Consider the following 20,839-nt stretch of genomic DNA (forward strand, 5'->3'; position numbering starts at 1 on the left):
TGGGGGGGATAAGCAACAGCGACATTAACAAACTTTCACATAGAAATGATTGTTCCTTGTTTATTAATCCTGACTGTGAGATGATGTCGTCTCATCGTTAATATGTAGCTCAGTGGGTCTCATGCTTCTACATTGCAGAGCAGACATCCAGTACCCAAGTATGAGAGCCCTGGCTCAAAAGATGGGTAACGAGAAGGACTTTGAGGCTCTGCTGTCTGACAGCCAGCCTCTACTGCCTCCTGCAGGAGCTTCCGAGGTTCACATCAAGAGATTCCAAGTATTGTACTACTGCAGCACACCATGATAGCTCACTCACAAACCTGACCTCTATTGGAATCTTTTAACACGGTTTAGTCGGAACTAGAAGCACAAGCATTTCGCTACACTCGCAATAACATCTGCTAACCATGTGTATGTGACCAATACAATTGGATTTGTTTTAGTTTAGGTAGAGAGTAAAATGTACACTGAGTTTACAAAACATTAAGAACACCTTCCTAATATTGAGTTGCGGCCCCCTTTATAACTCAGAACAGCCTCAATTTGTCAGGGCATGGACTCTACAAGGTGTCGAAAGCGTTACACAGCAATGCTGGCCCATGTTGACTCCAATGTGTCGATTTGGCTGGATGCCCTTTGGGTGGTTCCGTGTGGCTCAGTTGGTTGAGCATGGCGCATGCAACGCGAGGGTTGTGGGTTTGATTACCACAGTGGACCAGTAAAAAAATGTATGAAGTCACTCTGGATAAGAGCATCTGCTAAAATGTAAAAGTGGGTGGTGGACTATTCTTGATACACACGGGAAACAGATGAGTGTGAAAAACCCAGCAGTGTTGCAGTTCTTGACACAAACTGGTGCGCCTGGCACCTATTATCATACCCCATTCAAAGGCACTTCAATCTTTTGTCTTGCTCATTCACTTTCTGAATGGCACACATACACAATCCATATCTCAATTGTCTCCAGGCTTAAAAATAATTATTGAACCTGTCCCCCCCTTCATCTACACTGATTGAAGTGGATTTAACTGGTGACGTCAATAAGGGATCATAGCTTTCACCTGGATTCACCTGGTCAGTCTGTCATAGAAAGAGCAGGTGTGCCTAATGTTTTGTACACTCAGTGTACGTGATCCAACTGTTAACTTGAGTGTTTTATCAAAATGTACACACATAACGTCTGATGGACATAAAAAGCCACTGTATTCGTGTAACAATCCATATACCGTAGTAGTCTGGGATCCAAACTGAATCCAGTTTCACCATTGTTTCACGTCACAAAATAAAGCCTTGATTCAGGTTGATTCTACCTTTTTTTTGCCATTCGTGCTGTTGTCTGTGCCTAATCATGTTTGTACCATGTTTGTGCTGCTACCATGTTGTGCTACTGCCATGTTGTGTTGCTACCATGTTATGTTCTTGTCATGTTGTGTTGCTACCATGTTGTGTTTACTGCCATGTTGTTTTGTTGTCGCAGGTCTCTCTTTTGTGTTGTGTTGCGGTGTCTCTCTTGTCATGATGTGTGTTTTGTCCTACATTTTTTACTTGGAATCCCAGCCCCCTTCCCCACAGGAGGCGTTTTGCCTCTTGGCAGGCCGTCATTGTAAATAATGATTTGTTCTTAAATTAACTACCCTAGTTAAATAAAGGTTAAATAACACACAAAAAATGTAAGGTTGGAAACCAGACTAGTCGAGTAGTGCTACAGACTGAGGAACAAGTTGTAAATTGTGTAATGAAAATGAGGATAAACATGAACATTGGTTTCTCTGTTGACTCTAAGTATGGTGGCTCAATCAGTTTCTACGGACTGAGCAATAGGTTATGTCTGTAATGTGGCAAACAAGATGATGAGGAACATCTCATTGAGTCTGTGCATGGTGCCTCAGTTGCTCAGGCTGCTGGAGAGTACGGAGTGTGATATGATCCGAGCGGTACAGAGGAGGATCGCGAGAGAGCTGACCCTGGTGATTTCGGAGCGGGCACGCCAAGACACAGGCCTCCCCACAGGTACACTACCCACCTCTCAGGATGTCTCACGAAGACAGTAACCAATGTTGGATCTGGATTTCTGTTGTCCTTTAAAACATTTGAAGATGTTTTACATTTTACTGTTACATCACGAACAGGTTAAACAGCTACGAGTATGAGTCGAAAGATTCTAGGTGTAATGGTTGACTAATCACTGTTACGACTGTCGTCCAGAGTTGTGGAAGCAAGGCCCCATGAAGCACAGTCTGTCCCCAGAGAGACCTCAGTTAGTGGAGGGCTTCACCCAGCAGCTAATGGAGTGTGCTGAGCAGACGGAGGAGGGACAGGTGAGAAATCCAACACAGAATGGACAGACAGGCAAGACAATAGCTCTAAAACAATGGGTAGCAGTCTGGTCCTTTTTTCTCAGAAAAAAAATTCAAAAAAATTGGCAGCCACAGGTTCATAGGTTCCAAGCACCAAGAACGTGAGAACAGTTTCATGACAAAAATGTCTCCTGCCAGCTGACCTTCCCCGCGGCCCACCTCCAGCGGTGTCTGTCCACTCTGGGCCGCTCTGTGATGGAGCGAGAACGCAGCAGCTTCCTCCTCTACTCCCAGTTCTATGAACAGATCTTACAGCAGGAGAGCCAGCTGCTCTACCGCAGAGAACAGGTATCCTCCTCTACTCCCAGTTCTATGAACAGATCTTACAGCAGGAGAGCCAGCTGCTCTACCGCAGAGAACAGGTATCCTCCTCTACTCCCAGTTCTATGAACAGATCTTACAGCAGGAGAGCCAGCTGCTCTACCGCCAGCTGCTCTACCGCAGAGAACAGGTATCCTCCTCTACTCCCAGTTCTATGAACAGATCTTACAGCAGGAGAGCCAGCTGCTCTACCGCAGAGAACAGGTATCCTCCTCTACTCCCAGTTCTATGAACAGATCTTACAGCAGGAGAGCCAGCTGCTCTACCGCAGAGAACAGGTATCCTCCTCTACTCCCAGTTCTATGAACAGATCTTACAGCAGGAGAGCCAGCTGCTCTACCGCAGAGAACAGGTATCCTCCTCTACTCCCAGTTCTATGAACAGATCTTACAGCAGGAGAGCCAGCTGCTCTACCGCAGAGAACAGGTATCCTCCTCTACTCCCAGTTCTATGAACAGATCTTACAGCAGGAGAGCCAGCTGCTCTACCGCAGAGAACAGGTATCCTCCTCTACTCCCAGTTCTATGAACAGATCTTACAGCAGGAGAGCCAGCTGCTCTACCGCAGAGAACAGGTATCCTCCTCTACTCCCAGTTCTATGAACAGATCTTACAGCAGGAGAGCCAGCTGCTCTACCGCAGAGAACAGGTATCCTCCTCTACTCCCAGTTCTATGAACAGATCTTACAGCAGGAGAGCCAGCTGCTCTACCGCAGAGAACAGGTATCCTCCTCTACTCCCAGTTCTATGAACAGATCTTACAGCAGGAGAGCCAGCTGCTCTACCGCAGAGAACAGGTATCCTCCTCTACTCCCAGTTCTATGAACAGATCTTACAGCAGGAGAGCCAGCTGCTCTACCGCAGAGAACAGGTATCCTCCTCTACTCCCAGTTCTATGAACAGATCTTACAGCAGGAGAGCCAGCTGCTCTACCGCAGAGAACAGGTATCCTACTCTACTGTACTTCAGCAGTTCAGCGCATAAGACGTGTGTCAAGATATGCAATGCCTTTTTTCCATTGGTAATACAGTATATGTGTGAACGACTGGGATTAGCACCTCTGGGAGATAACGCTAGTCTTCCGGTGTCGGGCAAGGTTAGTTATCACGTGAGCAGGTTTCCAAACCCGGTTTGATTCCGGGGCTTTATACCATTCATTTGCTAAACTGCACACAAACGTATCTTTAAGTTCTTGCTTCTTTGACTTCTCTCTGTACAATATTTGTCCTGCAGGATGTGAAGAACCTTGAGGCGTCCCAGTCCCAGACCGTCAACCCTTACAGCGAGGTCAGTGGGCTCTGTCGTGGGATGATGTTGCAGACCACAGCCCTGCGTACCCGGGTCACCCAACTGGAGGAGGAACAGAGAGGTCTGGAGCAGCAGATTAGCCTAAAATACAGACAGCGCTGTGACTCCCTGGTCCGACAACTTTTCTCCACCTGCATTCAACTGAAGGTACGAAACGCTTTTAAAACCTATCTTTTTATCATAACGGTAACTATCTAAAGCCGGAAGGTATAATGCATTATGATGCTGTTAGAATGCATTATAAGACTTGACATAAGCATGTATGAGCACCTTATAGTCTCTTAGTATCACCTCACAATGATCCTGACTAACTTTGATCCACAATAACTGGTTAATTTGGAAAATAGTTGGTGTTTGGTCGTGTCGTACTTTTGACCACATCACTGCCATGCTAAAAGCACCATAACGCACACCCTCTCGTCTTTTTACTTTATTGTTTACTCGGATGGATCACAGGCCAGGCTTGATGAGTACCATGTGCGAATGGACCAGGATGTTACTCAGCTGGTGAGCAAAGTGAGGAGAGAGGGAGTGGATAACATCATCAAGCTGAGGAAGTTTGGCTCCACTAAAGGCAATGAAGCTCTTCTTACGACGCAGTCGGAGGTGAGACGATTGGGGCCCAAAGTTGTTTTCGAAGCAAGTGACTGAATTGTGACTCAGCTGTTTACAGAATTATTGCATTCATGACTAACAGATATTCTCTTCCTTAATCTTTCTTCTTCTTCTTCTCCTCCATCAGAAGCAGGAGCTCCATGACCTGAGCATGGAGAACAGTCTGCTGACTGGCCTGCTGTCTAAGGTGAAGGCACTGGGCCACTGGAGACAGGTGGTTGGACAGGGCAAGCTGCACCGTAGATTGCTCCACAGCCAGCAGGTACGGTTAGGAGGATTGGAAAGGAGTGTCCCCAAAATCACACAAGTGTATTGACTTGCAATGACCGTGACATCACGGTTGTTTTATGATTTGACCTACTTAAGTTGAATGCACAGATGTTAACCTGTGCATAAGAGCCTCTGCTAAATGATTGTAATATGAATACAAATGTAGAGACTCATATGGATTGCACCAGAATGGCTGTGGCTTTTCATGCTTTTTTTGCTGACGTTTTGTGCGACTGTGACTTGTGTTGTGTCTAGAGGGAGATGTCCTGTCAGAGGGAAGCACTGCGAATGAAGATGATGTCAGAGGGTGAAGTGATCGTACTGAAGCAGGAACTGGAAGTCACACAGAGGGCCATGACACAGTGTCAGACGGAGTACAACCGCACCAAGAGACTGCTCACCAAACAGGTAGCTAGCTATATCCTCACTCTGACTCATTCACATGCAGTTCTTTCTTCAACATTACAGATAACAAGTGGAATGAATCTTCACATTTTCTTCTCATTTTACATCATTGTAAATAGTGTGATATTTTCTGTCATAGCCGATTTTAATAACCAGATCTAGAGATATTTGCCTGTCTGGTCTGACAGTAGAGTGATTATTATGCCCACAGAGCGCAGAGCTCCATGAGGTGAGGCATCACTCTGCTCAGGAGGTCCAGAGCAGACAGGAGCTGGTCAGCTACCACCTGCAGAGCCTGGAGCAGCTGAGAGAGGGTGTGGGGGACAGAGACAGACAGCTCCAAGACCTCAGGACTCAGCTGGACAGGAGCAGCAGAGACAGACGGCTGCTGAGACAACGCAGTGCCAAAGACATCAGACAGGTGACACTCGTTCTCATCCCTGCAGTACAAACACACCAACACATAATATAAAATGATCTGTTCTAGTATTACTAAAACAGACATCATCCGGCTTGGAGCAACATAAAACAGAGATGGATAATAACTTAAGTTCCTAGACTTTTAAACAATTACATTGTACACTGCTCAAAAAAGTAAAGGGAACACTTAAACAACACAATGTAACTCCAAGTCAATCACACTTCTGTGAAATCAAACTGTCCACTTAGGAAGCAACACTGATGGACAATACATTTCACATGCTGTTGTGCAAATGGAATAGACAACAGGTGGAAATTATAATTATAGGCCCCCAATAAAGGAGGTGATAACCACAGACCACTTTTCAGTTCCTATGCTTCCTGGCTGATGTTTTGGTCACTTTTGAATGCTGGCGGTGCTTTCACTCTAGTGGTAGCATGAGACGGAGTCTAACAACCCACACAAGTGACTCAGGTAGTGCAGCTCATCCAGGATGACACATCAATGCGAGCTGTGGCAAGGTTTGCTGTGTCTGTCAGCGTAGTGTCCAGAGCATGGAGGCGCTACCAGGAGACAGGCCAGTACATCAGGAGGCGTGGAGGAGGCCGTAGGAGGGCAACAACCCAGCAGCAGGACCACTACCTCTGCCTTTGTGCAAGGAGGAGCAGGAGGCGCACTGCCAGAGCCCTGCAAAATGACCTCCAGCAGGCCACAAATGTGCATGTGTCTGCTCAAACGGTCAGAAACAGACTCCATGAGGGTGGTATGAGGGCCCGACGTCCACAGGTGGGGGTTGTGCTTACAGCCCAACACTGTGCAGGATGTTTGACATTTGCCAGAGAACACAAATATTGGCAAATTTGCCACTGACGCCCTGTGCTCTTCACAGATGAAAGCAGGTTCAGAATGTGAGCATATGTGACAGACGTGACAGTCTGGAGACGCCGTGGAGAACGTTCTGCTGCCTGCAACATCCTCCAGCGTGACCAGTTTGGCGGTGGGTCAGTCATGGTGTGAGGTGGCATTTCTTTGGGGGGCCGCACAGCCCTTCGTGTGCTCGCCAGAGGTAGCCTGACTGCCATTAGGTACCGAGATGAGATCCTCTGACCCCTTGTGAGACCATATGCTGGTGCGGTTGGCCCTGGGTTCCTCCTAATGCAAGACAATGCTAGACCTCATGTGGCTGGAGTGTGTCAGCAGTTCCTGCAAGAGGAAGGCATTGATGCTATGAACTGGCCCGCCTGTTCCCCAGACCTGAATCCAATTGAGCACATCTGGGACATCATGTCTCGCTCCATCCACCAATGCCACGTTGCACCACAGACTGTCCAGGAGTTGGCGAATGTTTTAGTCCAGGTCTGAGAGGAGATCCCTCAGGAAACCATCCGCCACCTCATCAGGAGCATGCCCAGGCGTTGTAGGGAGGTCATACATGGTACGCCATTTCCGGTCACAACTTGTTTACGTGTTGCTGTGCGTTTTGTTGCCAACCTTACTTTGCTACCTGACAACTTTACGGTTTTTACTTTTTAATTACCGTTTATATTTTAGTTTTTTCCCTCAACTTTTTCACTCCGGACGCTGGACATGGTTCGTCAGGACCTCCAACAGCCAAAGCTAAGTAGTAACATTAACATGATGCCTTCTAATTGCAGTCGCTGTACTCATAATATACAGGAGAACGATCGCCTTACGTCGAGGATAGCTGTGCTACAAGCCCAGCTTCAGACGCAATCGTTAGGCAAGGGTAATTTCAGTGTAGGAAAGGATGAAACCGCGTCTGTGCCACCAGTAAGTACAGATAGTAATGTTAGTATAAATCCCCTCGCACGGTCCCCGCAGCCGGACAACTTTCTCATGGTTTCTGGAGGGAAATGCTGTAGGAATGCTCAACCGGTGTCGCTCATTCAGCCCGACAAACTTTCAACCGGTTTTCCCCATTAAGCAGCGAGTCTTCTCTCTACTCCTCCCGTTACGGGGTCTGAGACGCCGAAGCTTCCCACCATTAGCTCTGACAAATTGAAAACTCTAGTCATTGGCGACTCCATTACCCGCAGTATTAGACTTAAAACGAATCATCCAGCGATCATATACTGTTTACCAGGGGGCAGGGCTACCGACGTTAAGACTAATCTGAAGATGGTGCTGGCTAAAGCTAAAACTGGCGAGTGTAGAGAGTATAGAGATATTGTTATCCACGTCGGCACCAGCGATGTTAGGATGAAACAGTCAGTGATCACCAAGCGCAACATAGCTTCAGCGTATAAATCAGCTAGAAAGATGTGTCGGCATCGAGTAATTGTCTCTGGCCCCCTCCCAGTTAGGGGGAGTGATGAGCTCTACAGCAGAGTCTCACAACTCAATCGCTGGTTGAAAACTGTTTCTGACCCTCCCAAAAGATAGAATTTGTAGATAATTGGCCCTCTTTCTGGGACTCACCCACAAACAGGACCAAGCCTGTCCTGCTGAGGAGTGACGGACTCCATCCTAGCTGGAGGGGTGCTCTCATCTTATCTACCAACATAAACAGGGCTCTAACTCCTCTAGTTCCACAATTAAATAGGGTGCAGGCCAGGCAGCAGGCTGTTAGCCAGCATGCCAGCATAGTAGAGTCTGCCACTAGCACAGTCAGTGTAGTCAGCTCAGCTATCCCCATTGCGACCGTCTCTGTGCCGCGTCCTAGGTTGTGCAAAACTAAACATGGCGGTGTTCGCCATAGCAATCTCACTAGGATAAAGACCTCCTCCATTCCTGTCGTTATTGAAAGAGATCATGATACCTCACATCTCAAAATAGGGCTACTTAATGTTAGATCCCTTACTTCAAAGGCAATTATAGTCAATGAACTAATCACTGATCATAATCTTGATGTGATTGGCCTGACTGAAACATGGCTTAAGCCTGATGAATTTACTGTGTTAAATGAGGCCTCACCTCCTGGCTACACTAGTGACCATATCCTCCGTGCATCCTGCAAAGGCGGAGGTGTTGCTAACATTTACGATAGCAAATTTCAATTTACAAAAAAAAAATATGTTTTCGTCTTTTGAGCTTCTAGTCATGAAATCTATGCAGCATACTCAATCACTTTTTATAGCTACTGTTTACAGGCCTCCTGGGCCATATACAGCGTTCCTCATTGAGTTCCCTGAATTCCTATCGGACCTTGTAGTCATAGCAGATAATATTCTAATCTTTGGTGACTTTAATATTCACATGGAAAAGTCCACAGACTCACTCCAAAAGGCTTTCGGAGCCATCATCGACTCAGTGGGTTTTGTCCAACATGTTTCTGGACCCACTCACTGTCACAGTCATACTCTGGACCTAGTTTTGTCCCATGGAATAAATGTTGTGGATCTTAATGTTTTTCCTCATAATCCTGGACTATCGCACCACCATTTTATTATGTTTGCAATTGCAACAAATAATCTGCTCAGACCCCAACCAAGGAACATCAAAAGTCGTGCTATAAATTCACAGACAACACAAAGATTCCTTGATGTCCTTCCCGATTCCCTCTGTCTACCCAAGGACGCCAGAGGACAAAAATCAGTTAACCACCTAACTGAGGAACTCAATTTAACCTTGCGCAATACCCTAGATGCAGTTGCACCCCTAAAAACGAAAAACATTTCTCATAAGAAACTAGCTCCCTGGTACACAGAAAATACCCAAGCTCTGAAGCAAGCTTCCAGAAAATTGGAACGGAAATGGCGCCACACCAAACTGGAAGTCTTCCGACTAGCTTGGAAAGACAGTACCGTGCAGTACCGAAGAGCCCTTACTGCTGCTCAATCATCCTATATTTCCAACTTAATTGAGGAAAATAAAGAACAATCCGAAATTCCTTTTTGATACTGTCGCAAAGCTAACTAAAAAGCAGCATTCCCCAAGAGAGGATGGCTTTCACTTCAGCAGTGATAAATTCATGAACTTCATTGAGGAAAAGATAATGATTATTAGAAAGCAAATTACGGACTCCTCTTTAAATCTGCATATTCCTTCAAAGCTCAGGACCTAGGATCAAGTGTTTTAGTACTATATCTCTTGACACAATGATGAAAATAATCATGGCCTCTAAACCTTCGAGCTGCATACTGGACTCTATTCCAACTAAACTACTGAAAGAGCTGCTTCCTGTGCTTGGCCATCCTATGTTGAACATAATAAACGGCTCTCTATCCACCGGATGTGTACCAAACTCACTAAAAGTGGCAGTAATAAAGCCTCTCTTGAAAAAGCCAAACCTTGACCCAGAAAATATTTAAAAACTATCGGCCTATATCGAATCTTCCATTCCTCTCAAAATATTTAGAAAAGGCTGTTGCGCAGCAATCACTGCCTTCCTGAAGACAAACAATGTATACAAAATGCTTCAGTCTGGTTTTAGACCCCATCATGGCACTGAGACTGCACTTGTGAAGGTGGTAAATGACCTTTTAATGGCATCAGACCGAGGCTCTGCATCTGTCCTCGTGCTCCTAGACCTTAGTGCTGCTTTTGATACCATCAATCACCATATTCTTTTGGAGAGATTGGAAACCCAAATCAAATTGGTCTAAACGGACAAGTTCTGGCCTGGTTTAGATATTATCTGTCGGAAAGATATCAGTTTGTCTCTGTGAATGGTTTGTCCTCTGACAAATCATCTGTACATTTCGGTGTTCCTCAAGGTTCCATTTTAGGACCACTATTGTTTTCACTATATATTTTACCTCTTGGGGATGCCATTCGAAAACATAATGTTAACTTTCACTGCTGTGCGGATGACACACAGCTGTACATTTCAATGAAACATGGTGAAGCCCCAAAATTGCCCTCGCTAGAAGCATGTGTTTCAGACATAAGGAAGTAGATGGCTGCAAACTTTCTACTTTTAAACTCGGACAAAACAGAGATGCTTGTTCTAGGTCCCAAGAAACAAAGAGATCTTCTGTTGAATCTGACAATTAATCTTAATGGTTGTACAGTCATCTCAAATAAAACTGTGAAGGACCTCGGCGTTACTCTGGACCCCGATCTCTCTTTTGAAGAACATATCAAGACCGTTTCAAGGACAGCTTTTTTCCATATACGTAACATTGCAAAAATCAGAAACTTTCTGTCCAAAAATGATGCAGAAAAATTAATCCATGCTTTTGTCACTTCTAGGTTAGACTACTGCAATGCTCTACTTTCCGGCTACCCGGATAAAGCACTAAATTGATTTCAAGGTTTTACTGCTAACCTACAAAGCATTACATGGGCTTGCTCCTACCTATCTCTCTGATTTGGTCCTGCCGTACATACCTACACATATGCTACGGTCACAAGACGCAGGCCTCCTAATTGTCCCTAGAATTTCTAAGCAAACAGCTGGAGGCAGGGCTTTCTCCTATAGAGCTCCATTTTTATGGAATGGTCTGCCTACCCATGTAAGAGACACAAACTTGGTCTCAACTTTTAAGTCTCTACTGAAGACTCATCTCTTCAGTGGGTCATATGATTGAGTGTAGTCTGGTCCAGGAGTGGGAAGGTGAGCAACGAACCGCCCTTGCTGTCTCTGCCTGGCCGGTTCCCCTCTTTCCGCTGGGATTCTCCGCCTCTAACCCTATTACAGGGGCAGAGTCACTGGCTTACTGGGGCTCTTTCATACCGTCCCTGGGAGGGGTGCGTCACTTGAATGGATTGAGTCACTGATGCTGGGTTTCTGTTCAGCACTTTGAGATATCAGCTGATGTACGAAGGGCTATATGATTTGAATTTGATACAGGCACGTGGATGCCACACACACTACTGAGCCTCCTTTGGACTTGTTTTAAGGACATTACATCAAAGTTGGATCAGCCTGTAGTGTGGTTTTCCACTTTAATTTTGAGCGTGACTCCAAATCCAGACCTCCATGGGTTGATAAATTTGATTTCCATTGATCATTTTTGTGATTTTGTTGTCAGCACATTCAACTATGTTAAGAAAAAAGTATTTAATAAGAATATTTCATTCATTCAGATCTAGGATGTGTTATTTTAGTGTTCCCTTTATTTTTTTGAGCAGTGTATGTGTCCCGTAGGTATAAACTTGGGCCCGGCCTTTCCTGGTCAGATTATATGGTTATATGGTCATGGAAAATCCCTAGCCCTGGGAATATCTAAATGTGTATATTCCCTGATGAAGGGAGCACATTTACCGTAAATTAGACAGAGCAAGTTTAGATTATTGCTGTAATGGTAATGGACATTAACCCAGGCACCCACTGTGGCTTTAGGTGAAGGGCCAGCTTCATCAGGAACGCAGCCTCAAACAGGAAGCTTTCCAGCGGGTGGACAAGCTGCAGAGCCAGGTAGAGGACGTTGAGACTGCTCTCTCCAGGTGTACCTACACAGCAGGTAATGGCTCAGCTTCAGTGTGTTCCACTCACTCTCTTTCCATACAGCAGTAACTTACTATGGCAATGGTTCTCAATCCTGGCTCTGGGGACCCAAAGGGGTGCATATTTTTGTTTTTGCCCTAGCACTACTACACCTGATTCTAATCATCAACTCGTTATCAGGCTTTGATGATTTGAATCAGGTGTGATGCTAGTGCAAAAACGCACCCCTTTGGGTCCAGCGGACCAGGATTGAGAACCACTACGCTATGCACTTCTAGAGTAGTGTATGTGCCAAGTACAAAACATAACACACTGTTTTAATGAATAACTCACTATGCTGCAGCTAGCCATTGATTCAGCCTGTGCTCTCTCTCAACAGGGCGACGCAAGACATCTCGTTACACTTTCCCTCACAACAGATCCAGCATCAGAAACCCAGAACACGCTGGCCCACAGCAGGACGATAGCAAGAGGGATTCTACCACCCAGCTGGAGAGACCCAAAACAGTGAGTATCCCTTCTTGGCATATTACAGCCTAGTAACCAATGAACTTTTGTGTGGCTTCGTTTCCCCAATAGAATTGTATCGTTTGTGTGTTTTGTCAGGAACCGCCTCGCCTGCGTATCCTCACCACGGAGGCCCTGCTACCAAACCTCACTGATGGAGGCCCAACCTCCTCTCGTCTCCTCACACACCTTCAGCAAAAATGATGCTGTTCTTGTAGAAAAATGTCAACCATGTTGTAACAAGTAATGAAAACAAACGTTTATTGGTGATGAAAATGATCTAGATGATACACAGTATGTGAAGGACCTTTATACACCTGGGCGGCTAAAACAAGAAACAAAAACATTGTAAAACAGTGGTAAGACACCTTGTTTAAAGCTATAACTTGGTGTGATCTCATTGTTGCAGATGCTACCATACAAATATAGTAAGACAAACCAAATATGAAGAGTTGAGACAGAACTACATAGGCCCAGTGTACCCAGGCTCAATACACACACAACTTTTAAAAGGGTTATTGTAGAGGAAATATAACCTTACATTTTATGGATAAATCAGGTTAAGAATGACTGTTAATCTCTTCACTCACATGCAGGGGAAAAAAAATCTGACTTGAGCAAAAACATGGTTTGCCTGGCCTCAGATCTGTTTATGGCGTTTTGCCTACAGTCATTGGAATTGAACCATCTGACTTGGCTAAAAAGCACAAACTTATCTGGGACCAGGCTATAATGTGGGGATGATCAATAGGTTAAACCATAGCATCCTCTGAACAGTCTAATATTTGTGGCATGTTCATCAGATTAGAAACTACACCAGATAATAGAAGGACATTAAAGGGTTGCATGGAAGAATACAAAAAGAGTTGAGTTCTGACAGTACAAATAAAATATCACAAAACACACACAGGATTGATGCATATTTTGGAACACACAAAAAAAAAGTTTCAAACTATCCATCTGGGGTGCTAATCATGTTTTCAATCATGCAAAGTCTGCACAGGTCTCCCCCCCCCAATGGAATACAACTGTAGAATAAACTGTACAGGGATTCAGAGAAGAAGAACTTAGTCAAATAAAGTGATTTGTCTTTTACTCCTTTTTTTAAAAACAGGATGCAAACTATGCCCTTAAGATCCAAGTCTGGCCCTCAATTTTCTACAACAGAATCTTAGACCCATGAACGAAGGCCGGACTCCAATCCGATTACGCTTTGTCGACAATGTACCACTTAATTGAAACAATATATGCAGCCTTTACCAAGAATGCGAGCTCCGAGCATAGCCTTTAAAAGCTGCATTGTCTACAACTCACGATCAGATTGAATCCCAGCCTTCATTTCTACAGCACAATCTGTCCGAATAATTAAATCTTGTTCTACACACTTCCAAATCCAAACAGACTTTCAACTAATACTCAACTCAGAGAAAAATCAAGTCAAACTATAGGCAGGTTATTGATAATTAGATCTATTGAGGACATGGAATTTAATGGGTCAGTACCAACACTGCCATAAAACACAATAATACTGACCGGTATATCAGTCCTGACTAACCCCACTCTATAACCATGACTTTAAAGTGACTGTTCCATGTGAAGACTGGTAGACTGGTGTATCTTTTACACATGAGCCTGATTCACACTCTAGAGCCGAACCAAAAACCAAGCAGAGCTCTACAGTACAGTTTGGGTGGAACCTGTCGTGTGAAGCAGGCAATACAGTACACGTAATGGCCAGCACTTATTGATACAGCGTCTTGTCTGCATCCCAAATGGCACCCTATTCCCTTTATAGTGCACTACTTTTGACCAGAGCCCTAAAATGGGCCCTTGTCAAAAGTAGTGCACCATATAGGGGAATAGGGTCTTATTTTGGAGGTAGGCATGTTTTACAAACCCTGAGACACAGCAGGCAACTTCTGAGCAGTGTCTACGTAGTGCCAAGAGGAAAATATAAAGATGAACACTAAAATTACTTAGACAGGACCATGATTGATTATTAGTTGCCATGATCAGTTTCAATACTGATCAACTCATCCCCAGAAGCGACAGTATGCCCACGTTTCCTGACCTGCAGGATTCACTGAACTCAAACACATCCAATAACTAGTATTCACACAAATGGTTTTCACAGAAGTACCATTTCTCAAATTAGGAAAGTAGATAAGACAACCAATCACCCTTAATTTAACCAGCCAACATTGTTGCCCGGTCTGATACTGGTTGTAGAGTTAAATAGCTACATAGTAAAATGCTCCATTCTGATAATGGCCTGTAGTGTGGACATCAAGTTTGGTCTGAATATTAAAATTCAGATAAGGTAATGACATTATCCGCTAACTCAAACCATGATGACCCTAAGTATGTAAAACCGTGCACGACAGTAAGATGGTGTAAATCGCTCTAGCTGGGAGTTAGTGAAAAATCTCTTTGAAAGTTCTTCGTCAGAACCCTCGTATGACCAGAAAGCAAGTGTTTATCATAAGGCTCCACTTTCTTTCTTTGTCAACGTGGCACAGTACTGACTTTGCTTGTCATTCATATAAAAATAAAGTAACATTTGTTTTATTTACACATTGACAGAGTATGTAAAAGTTAATCTCTTCAGTACATTGGTAACAATATGACATTACAAAGTGGCATTGAAAACAATTCAGGTTCTTTCTGTCAAGGCTGGAAAAAAAGCAGGGTTGGGAGTCCATTTCAATTCAGTAAAAACTTCCTGAATGGACTGAAATGAAATGGGTATAGTCCAAAATGGCAGCCTTATTCCTACATTTCAATTTAATAGCAATTTAGCAGACACTCTTGTCCAGAGCGACTTACAGGAGCAATTATGTGCCTTGCTTAAGAGATTAAGAGATTTTCCACATAGTCGAACCAGCGACCTTTCAGTTACCGTCTTAATGCTCTTAACCGCTAGGCTACCTGCTGCTCTATATCTATGGCCCCTGTTCAAAGGTAGTGCACTATATATATAGGGAATAGAATGCCAATTCAGACATACCCATGGACTACAACCCTGTTATAGGGCAACTCATAATACTGGCTTGAGGACTGAGCGCAGTGAGCGTCCCTCTTTGGTGAGCTCTCTGGTGAAGCACATGCAGGGCAGAGGGATTGCCTCGTCCCGACGGGTGATGGTGTTAAACTTGCACTTCTTCAGATGTTCGGCCATATTGGCGATGTTGGCAAACTTCCACTCGTTCACCGTACCGAAAGCCGTACTGAATCGCCACACCTGGTTCACAAAAGAGAGTAATTGAAATTCATTAGTTGTAAATGAAGACATTTATATGTTTATGTGTGTAATACGTTGCAACGCAACGCCTTTAATCTAATTGATTACTGTGTTAATACAGGACAGCATGCATTCAGTGGTCAGGAAATAGGAGTGAATTCTAACTTGAGATCCCCATGTGTGTCACAAACTGTCGTACATCTCTGAAATTACCCATTGATCATAGATTTATGGGAAAATACAATAAAGTAAAATTCAATACAGATGTTAATGCACATGTTTAAAATGCAGTGAGCGACTAACCTTGTTTTGGATCTGCCATGAGGAAGACCCATCTGCCCGTCGTGTGTTCTCCCAGAGAAGCACCACCATGCCTCTGGACTTGAGTAAGCTGCCACACACATCCCTCATGGTACGTGAGACCCTGGACAGCTGGCACAGGCTGAAGCCATCCAGGAAACTAGCCACATACTGTTGCACCTCGAAGGGCAGGGAGCTCAGGTGGTCGCAGGTGGAGCCGAACCGACAGGCATTCCTGGGGAGACTTTTATCTCCGAACCGGGAGGCATACCCGGCTGCACCCCGAACGAGCCCAGGTGTCTATCGTGGATGATTCTGGAGCCCTGCACAGAGGGACAGAAGCGTCTCTGTGAGTAGGTGCAGCCGTAGTAGGCCAGGGGACAGCGGTGCTCCAGCCAGCCGTTCAGGCCGGCGTGGATGTCCCCGTGAACGTTTTTGAAATGCGAGGAGAACTCATCCCTGCGGAACAGCTGTCCACACACAAAGGTGAACATGGTGCGCTGCTTGGTCTGGTAGCGGGCCACGCACTCCAGCACCAGGTCCAGTCTGAGGGTGTGGAAGGGGCTGGGGTTGGAAAGCTGCGGGCTGGCGTGATCACAGGCCGACGCTGAGGCGATGTCCCCCACCATGGTGTTAGTGGCCAATATTGCCGAGGGGAAGGAGAAGGTCTGGGTACCAAAGTCGACGCGATAACCATCTACAAACCTGCTGTCTGAGATGCTGCGGCCCCCGGGGGAATCACCCAGGCAGAAAAGCAGCGCTGCCGTGATCAGGTCTATCCCATGGAGCCCCAATGGATCGTCAGTTACCTCCAGGTCTGAGGTGTCCACTGACTTGTCCTCCATTTTAGCTCTGAACAAATAGGGATCAGACATCATAGCTCTGCGCCCGTTAAACGTAAACACACTCATCCCTCGGAGCACCTGGAGGTTCTGTAGTTTCCTCTCCAGCCACCTATCTTCGATCTCTAAGGGCAGGTGCTGGAGCACGTTGTAGGGTTCCAGATTAGGGAGAGGCATGGGAAGAGGCAGGTGGATGGGTAGTGGTGGAGGGTGGGGCCCAGAGGGCTCCCGTGGTGCTACTATATTAGGCATGGAGAGATAAGGCATCACCGGCCTGAAGTCTGAAGACCTGTTGACTTCTGAGCGCCTGGGTGGAGATCTGCTCAGATCCATCCGCTCACGTCGTCTCAAGTGATTGTGGTCGTCTCCTGTATGGTGGAAACCGTTACTGAGAGGAGGACGACCCACCTCTGCTAGACCCATCATGCCGTCCTTCTCCACCTCCTCTGAAGACTTGATTAGTTCATCGAGCTCTATCCAGTGGCTCTCATCTCCCTGTCTGCCTGTTCCGACTCCACAGTCCACGGACACTCCGCCCACTGCTCCGAGCTCACAGTCCAACTGTGTGCCACTCTCCTTCATCTCTACATTCTTCAAGTCATCATCACTGTTCTCTCCATTATGGAGAACCCCATTTTGCTCCGTTTTTCCCCCATTTATAATTCCATTGATCAAGTTGACTTCCTTTGCACTTCTGAGAACTTCCAAGGTCGCTGCTAAGTTCTTTTTGTGTACCGAAATATAGGACTCCTCATCATCCATTTCAATCACTCCATTAGTCAAAGCAGCAGCCTCGTCCATTTCAACCATTCCATTACTAACTGCAGTCTCTGGTACACTTGACACGACATCAGCCATCTTTTCATTCGTTTCCACAGCTGGTTTATTATATCCGTTATTTGACGTGTTGGTGGTGACTCTGAGGGACTCCAGTAGCATCCTCTGATCTTGGAGAGCCAGGGCCATGTCTAGCTGCTCCACCACTTCAACATTGCTCAGGTACTCATAGGACTTCCTGTCTGAATAGCTCACAGGCCAACGGTTCCACTCCATGGTGCAACACACCACACTGGCCGGGCACGTCTCTAGGTGTTCAGCCATTTTGAGCCGAGCAATAGTGAAAGGGCACCCGAATCCAGTGTTGAGGCAAGGCACTCTTTCAAACGGGCATAGTAAACGATGCTCCTCCACTTTGCAGGAGTGGAAGACTGCTCCACAGACGAGAGGGCAGCCAATGAGATCACAGGACACACCAGTCTCTGGGCGGATCATACACCTCCGGTTTACACACTTCATGCAGTGGGCATGGAGCGCCTCCATCTTTGTAGTGTTGATATTCCTCCTTTTAAATCTAGAATGAGTGAAGTGGCCTGCCCTGAAATAATGAGAAAAAACGTTTTAAAATCATACCGTTTTTAGTAAAGTGAACAAATTCAAGTTGAACCAGTCAGTTAATGAATAGAAAAAGCAACCAGGCCATGTCCCAGTTCCTAGAAACATCCTGTCCTGTTAAATTATCCCACTGACAGTTCTAGGGCCAGCTCTCTACCTACCAAACACGTGGCAATGGCGTCCCATGCCTTTAAAAACCAGCATCACATTCTATAACTTAGCACCTGCTCCCATCTCAGTATTTCTGTTTACTAAATCTTTAAGCTGCCACATGACATTTCACAACACTCTTCTTGGGTTACAGTACATGGCCACAACACACCGGTTCTAGGATCTAGCCTAAAGGACCATGACCTTTAACCCCTGGCTGAGGCTGTATGAAGCCAGGGAGGAAGAGAGAAGCCCCGAGTCTGTGGAAAATCTATCTCCCTCCAGCAGGTGTTTTGTCATTGTTCTGCCCACCTAGCAAGGAGTTTTTGTATGGAGGTTAACAGCTTATTTGCTACGTGAGCTTTATTTGACCAAATAGACATTTAGTAATCCTTAAGTCGTTAAGAGTGTACTGATACAAGTAGGACAAGTAACATCGTGGCAACAGAGAAAAAACAACTTTATAATCAGAGCTCTCTGGAGATAGCTATGCATATTCGTGAAATCAGGCTAGTAGCATAGCGTCTCTCTCCATTGAATACAGGCAGTTAATGTCACCAACCCTCATCAAATATTTACAAAAGGATTACAATAATGCGATGTATCCACCACTTCGAAGAAATGATGGGCGGGAGCTAGAAAGCCCACCGTGCCGCTTTACGGACTCCCATTATTAGGGCGGAGAGACATTTACACGGAGTGTACAAAACAATAAGAACACCTTCCTAATATTGAGTTGTACCTCCTCCCCTTTTGCCCTCAGAACAGCCTCAATTCATCGTGGCATGGACTCCATAACGTGTCGAAAGTGTTCCACATGGATACTGGCCCATGTTGACTCCAATGCTTCCCACAGTTGACAAGTTGTCTGGATGTCCTTTGGGTGGTGGACCATTCTTGATATACACAGGAAACTGTTGAGCATGAAAACCCCAGCAGCGTTGCAGGTCTTGGTAGAGCATGGCACTTGCAACACCAGGGTTGTGGGTTCGATTCCCACAGGGGACCAGTACGAAAAAAGTACGACAATTTTGAACTCACTACTTACTGTAAGTCGCTCTAGATAAGAGCTTCTGCTAAATTATTAAAATGTAAAAATGGGTGGTGGGCCATTCTTGATACACACAGGAAACTGTTGACAAAAACCCAGCAGCGTTGTAGTTCTTGACACAAACTTGTGCGCCTGGCACCATAATCATACCCTGTTCAAAGACACCTGAATATTTGGTCTTGCCCATTCACTTTCTGAATGGCACACATACACAAACCATGTCTCAAGGCTTAAAAATCCTTATTTAACCCGACTCTTCCCCTTCATCTATACTGATTGAAGTGGATTTCATAAGTGACATCAAAGGATCATAGCTTTCACCTGGTTAGTCTGTATTGGAAAGAGCAGGTGTCCTTAAGGTTTTGTACACTCCGTGTATCTTGTTAGTATATTCATTCATAATATTTTATGAAACAGACAGTTCAGTGGCCTTACTGGCCTGCTCAAAGCTTGATGACAACAAAACCTGGTGACCTGTCTAAGCAACTGTCAGCCAACCATGTAAGGGGAAACGTTACACTGCCAGTCTTGACTGGGCATGACTGAGTTGTCTGGCTTCACAGGCCTCATGTCAGATTGCGCAAGATAAACAAAAACAAAGGACTAGCTAACTAACACAAGTAACACATAGTAGTAACACGCTAACTGGCTATTTAGATTAACACAATAGTAACACAGTTAAAGAACTAGCTAACTAGTTATTTTTGCCACTGGCAAGTGTAATGTCCGGCCTACTTAGTGGTTAAACTTTCTCTTTTTTTAAAAAAACTCTATAACGTTAGATTACTAGCAACACCAACAAACTTTAGCTGTGCTAGCTAGTGGCTAACATACCCAATATTGATTAACGGGTGAAAATGAGCTGGAGGTTGGATCCGGCGGCTCTCCAAATGTCCAATTTTAGCCAGCCACTGAGCTAGCTAAAGTTAGCTTGGTAGCTAGCTATTTAACTTAAAAAAACATGTCACAATAGCATTTGGCTTACCCGTCTTAAATAACGAGACAGCAAATCGTTGATATCTGAGTCTTGTCCTTATATTCGGCAGTAACACTAGCCACACACAATTAACTAAAAGTTCGGTAGGTAATATTGTAGCAGCTAGCTTGTAGTCAGCTACAAATATTGACGTCGTCTCTTCCGCCTCGAGTCACTATTGTGACTTCTGCTGTAAAATGCTAGCAAGCTCATCTGTGACTAGCTCCTAATATCTACAAGTGGCGCAAATTGATTGCGTCATCATTCAGCGGACCCGGACCACAGCGAAGTTTGGCTAGAGATGTGCGCCTGAAATAGATGGGGAATACCCC

At 45.2% G+C, this 20,839-nt stretch overlaps 2 protein-coding genes across 2 annotated transcripts; one reads left to right on the forward strand and one right to left on the reverse strand.

Moving 5' to 3' along the window:
- The first annotated feature begins 1,920 nt into the window (after window positions 1–1,920).
- LOC124001125 (coiled-coil domain-containing protein 162-like) lies at window positions 1,921–15,135 on the forward strand. The gene is made up of 11 exons (XM_046307699.1): window positions 1,921–2,010; window positions 2,208–2,318; window positions 2,496–2,645; window positions 3,911–4,132; window positions 4,442–4,591; window positions 4,728–4,862; window positions 5,126–5,278; window positions 5,487–5,696; window positions 11,944–12,064; window positions 12,428–12,555; window positions 12,655–15,135. Exons 2-11 carry the CDS (start codon window positions 2,226–2,228, stop codon window positions 12,757–12,759), a joined length of 1,467 nt encoding a protein of 488 aa, XP_046163655.1. The 5' UTR covers window positions 1,921–2,010; window positions 2,208–2,225; the 3' UTR covers window positions 12,760–15,135.
- Window positions 12,800–20,774, reverse strand: LOC124001124 (F-box only protein 30-like). Its single transcript, XM_046307698.1, is given in 4 exon segments — window positions 12,800–15,796; window positions 16,100–16,336; window positions 16,339–18,313; window positions 20,517–20,774. Coding segments are annotated over 3 exon segments (2,361 nt in total). The 5' UTR covers window positions 18,259–18,313; window positions 20,517–20,774; the 3' UTR covers window positions 12,800–15,592.
- Between the last annotated feature and the right edge of the window lie 65 nt (window positions 20,775–20,839).

This window comes from Oncorhynchus gorbuscha, linkage group LG17 (assembly GCF_021184085.1).
Source record: "Oncorhynchus gorbuscha isolate QuinsamMale2020 ecotype Even-year linkage group LG17, OgorEven_v1.0, whole genome shotgun sequence".
In the NCBI taxonomy this organism is placed as follows: Eukaryota; Metazoa; Chordata; class Actinopteri; order Salmoniformes; family Salmonidae; genus Oncorhynchus; species Oncorhynchus gorbuscha.

Excerpts from the sequence above, each read along its gene's own strand:
- LOC124001125 (XM_046307699.1), top strand. The coding sequence starts at position 2,226 with ATGAAGCACAGTCTGTCCCCAGAGAGACCTCAGTTAGTGGAGGGCTTC. Across the intron at positions 2,319-2,495 it reads AGCAGACGGAGGAGGGACAG|CTGACCTTCCCCGCGGCCCA; the intron begins GTGAGAAATCCA and ends GTCTCCTGCCAG. Across the intron at positions 12,556-12,654 it reads AGCTGGAGAGACCCAAAACA|GAACCGCCTCGCCTGCGTAT; the intron begins GTGAGTATCCCT and ends GTGTTTTGTCAG.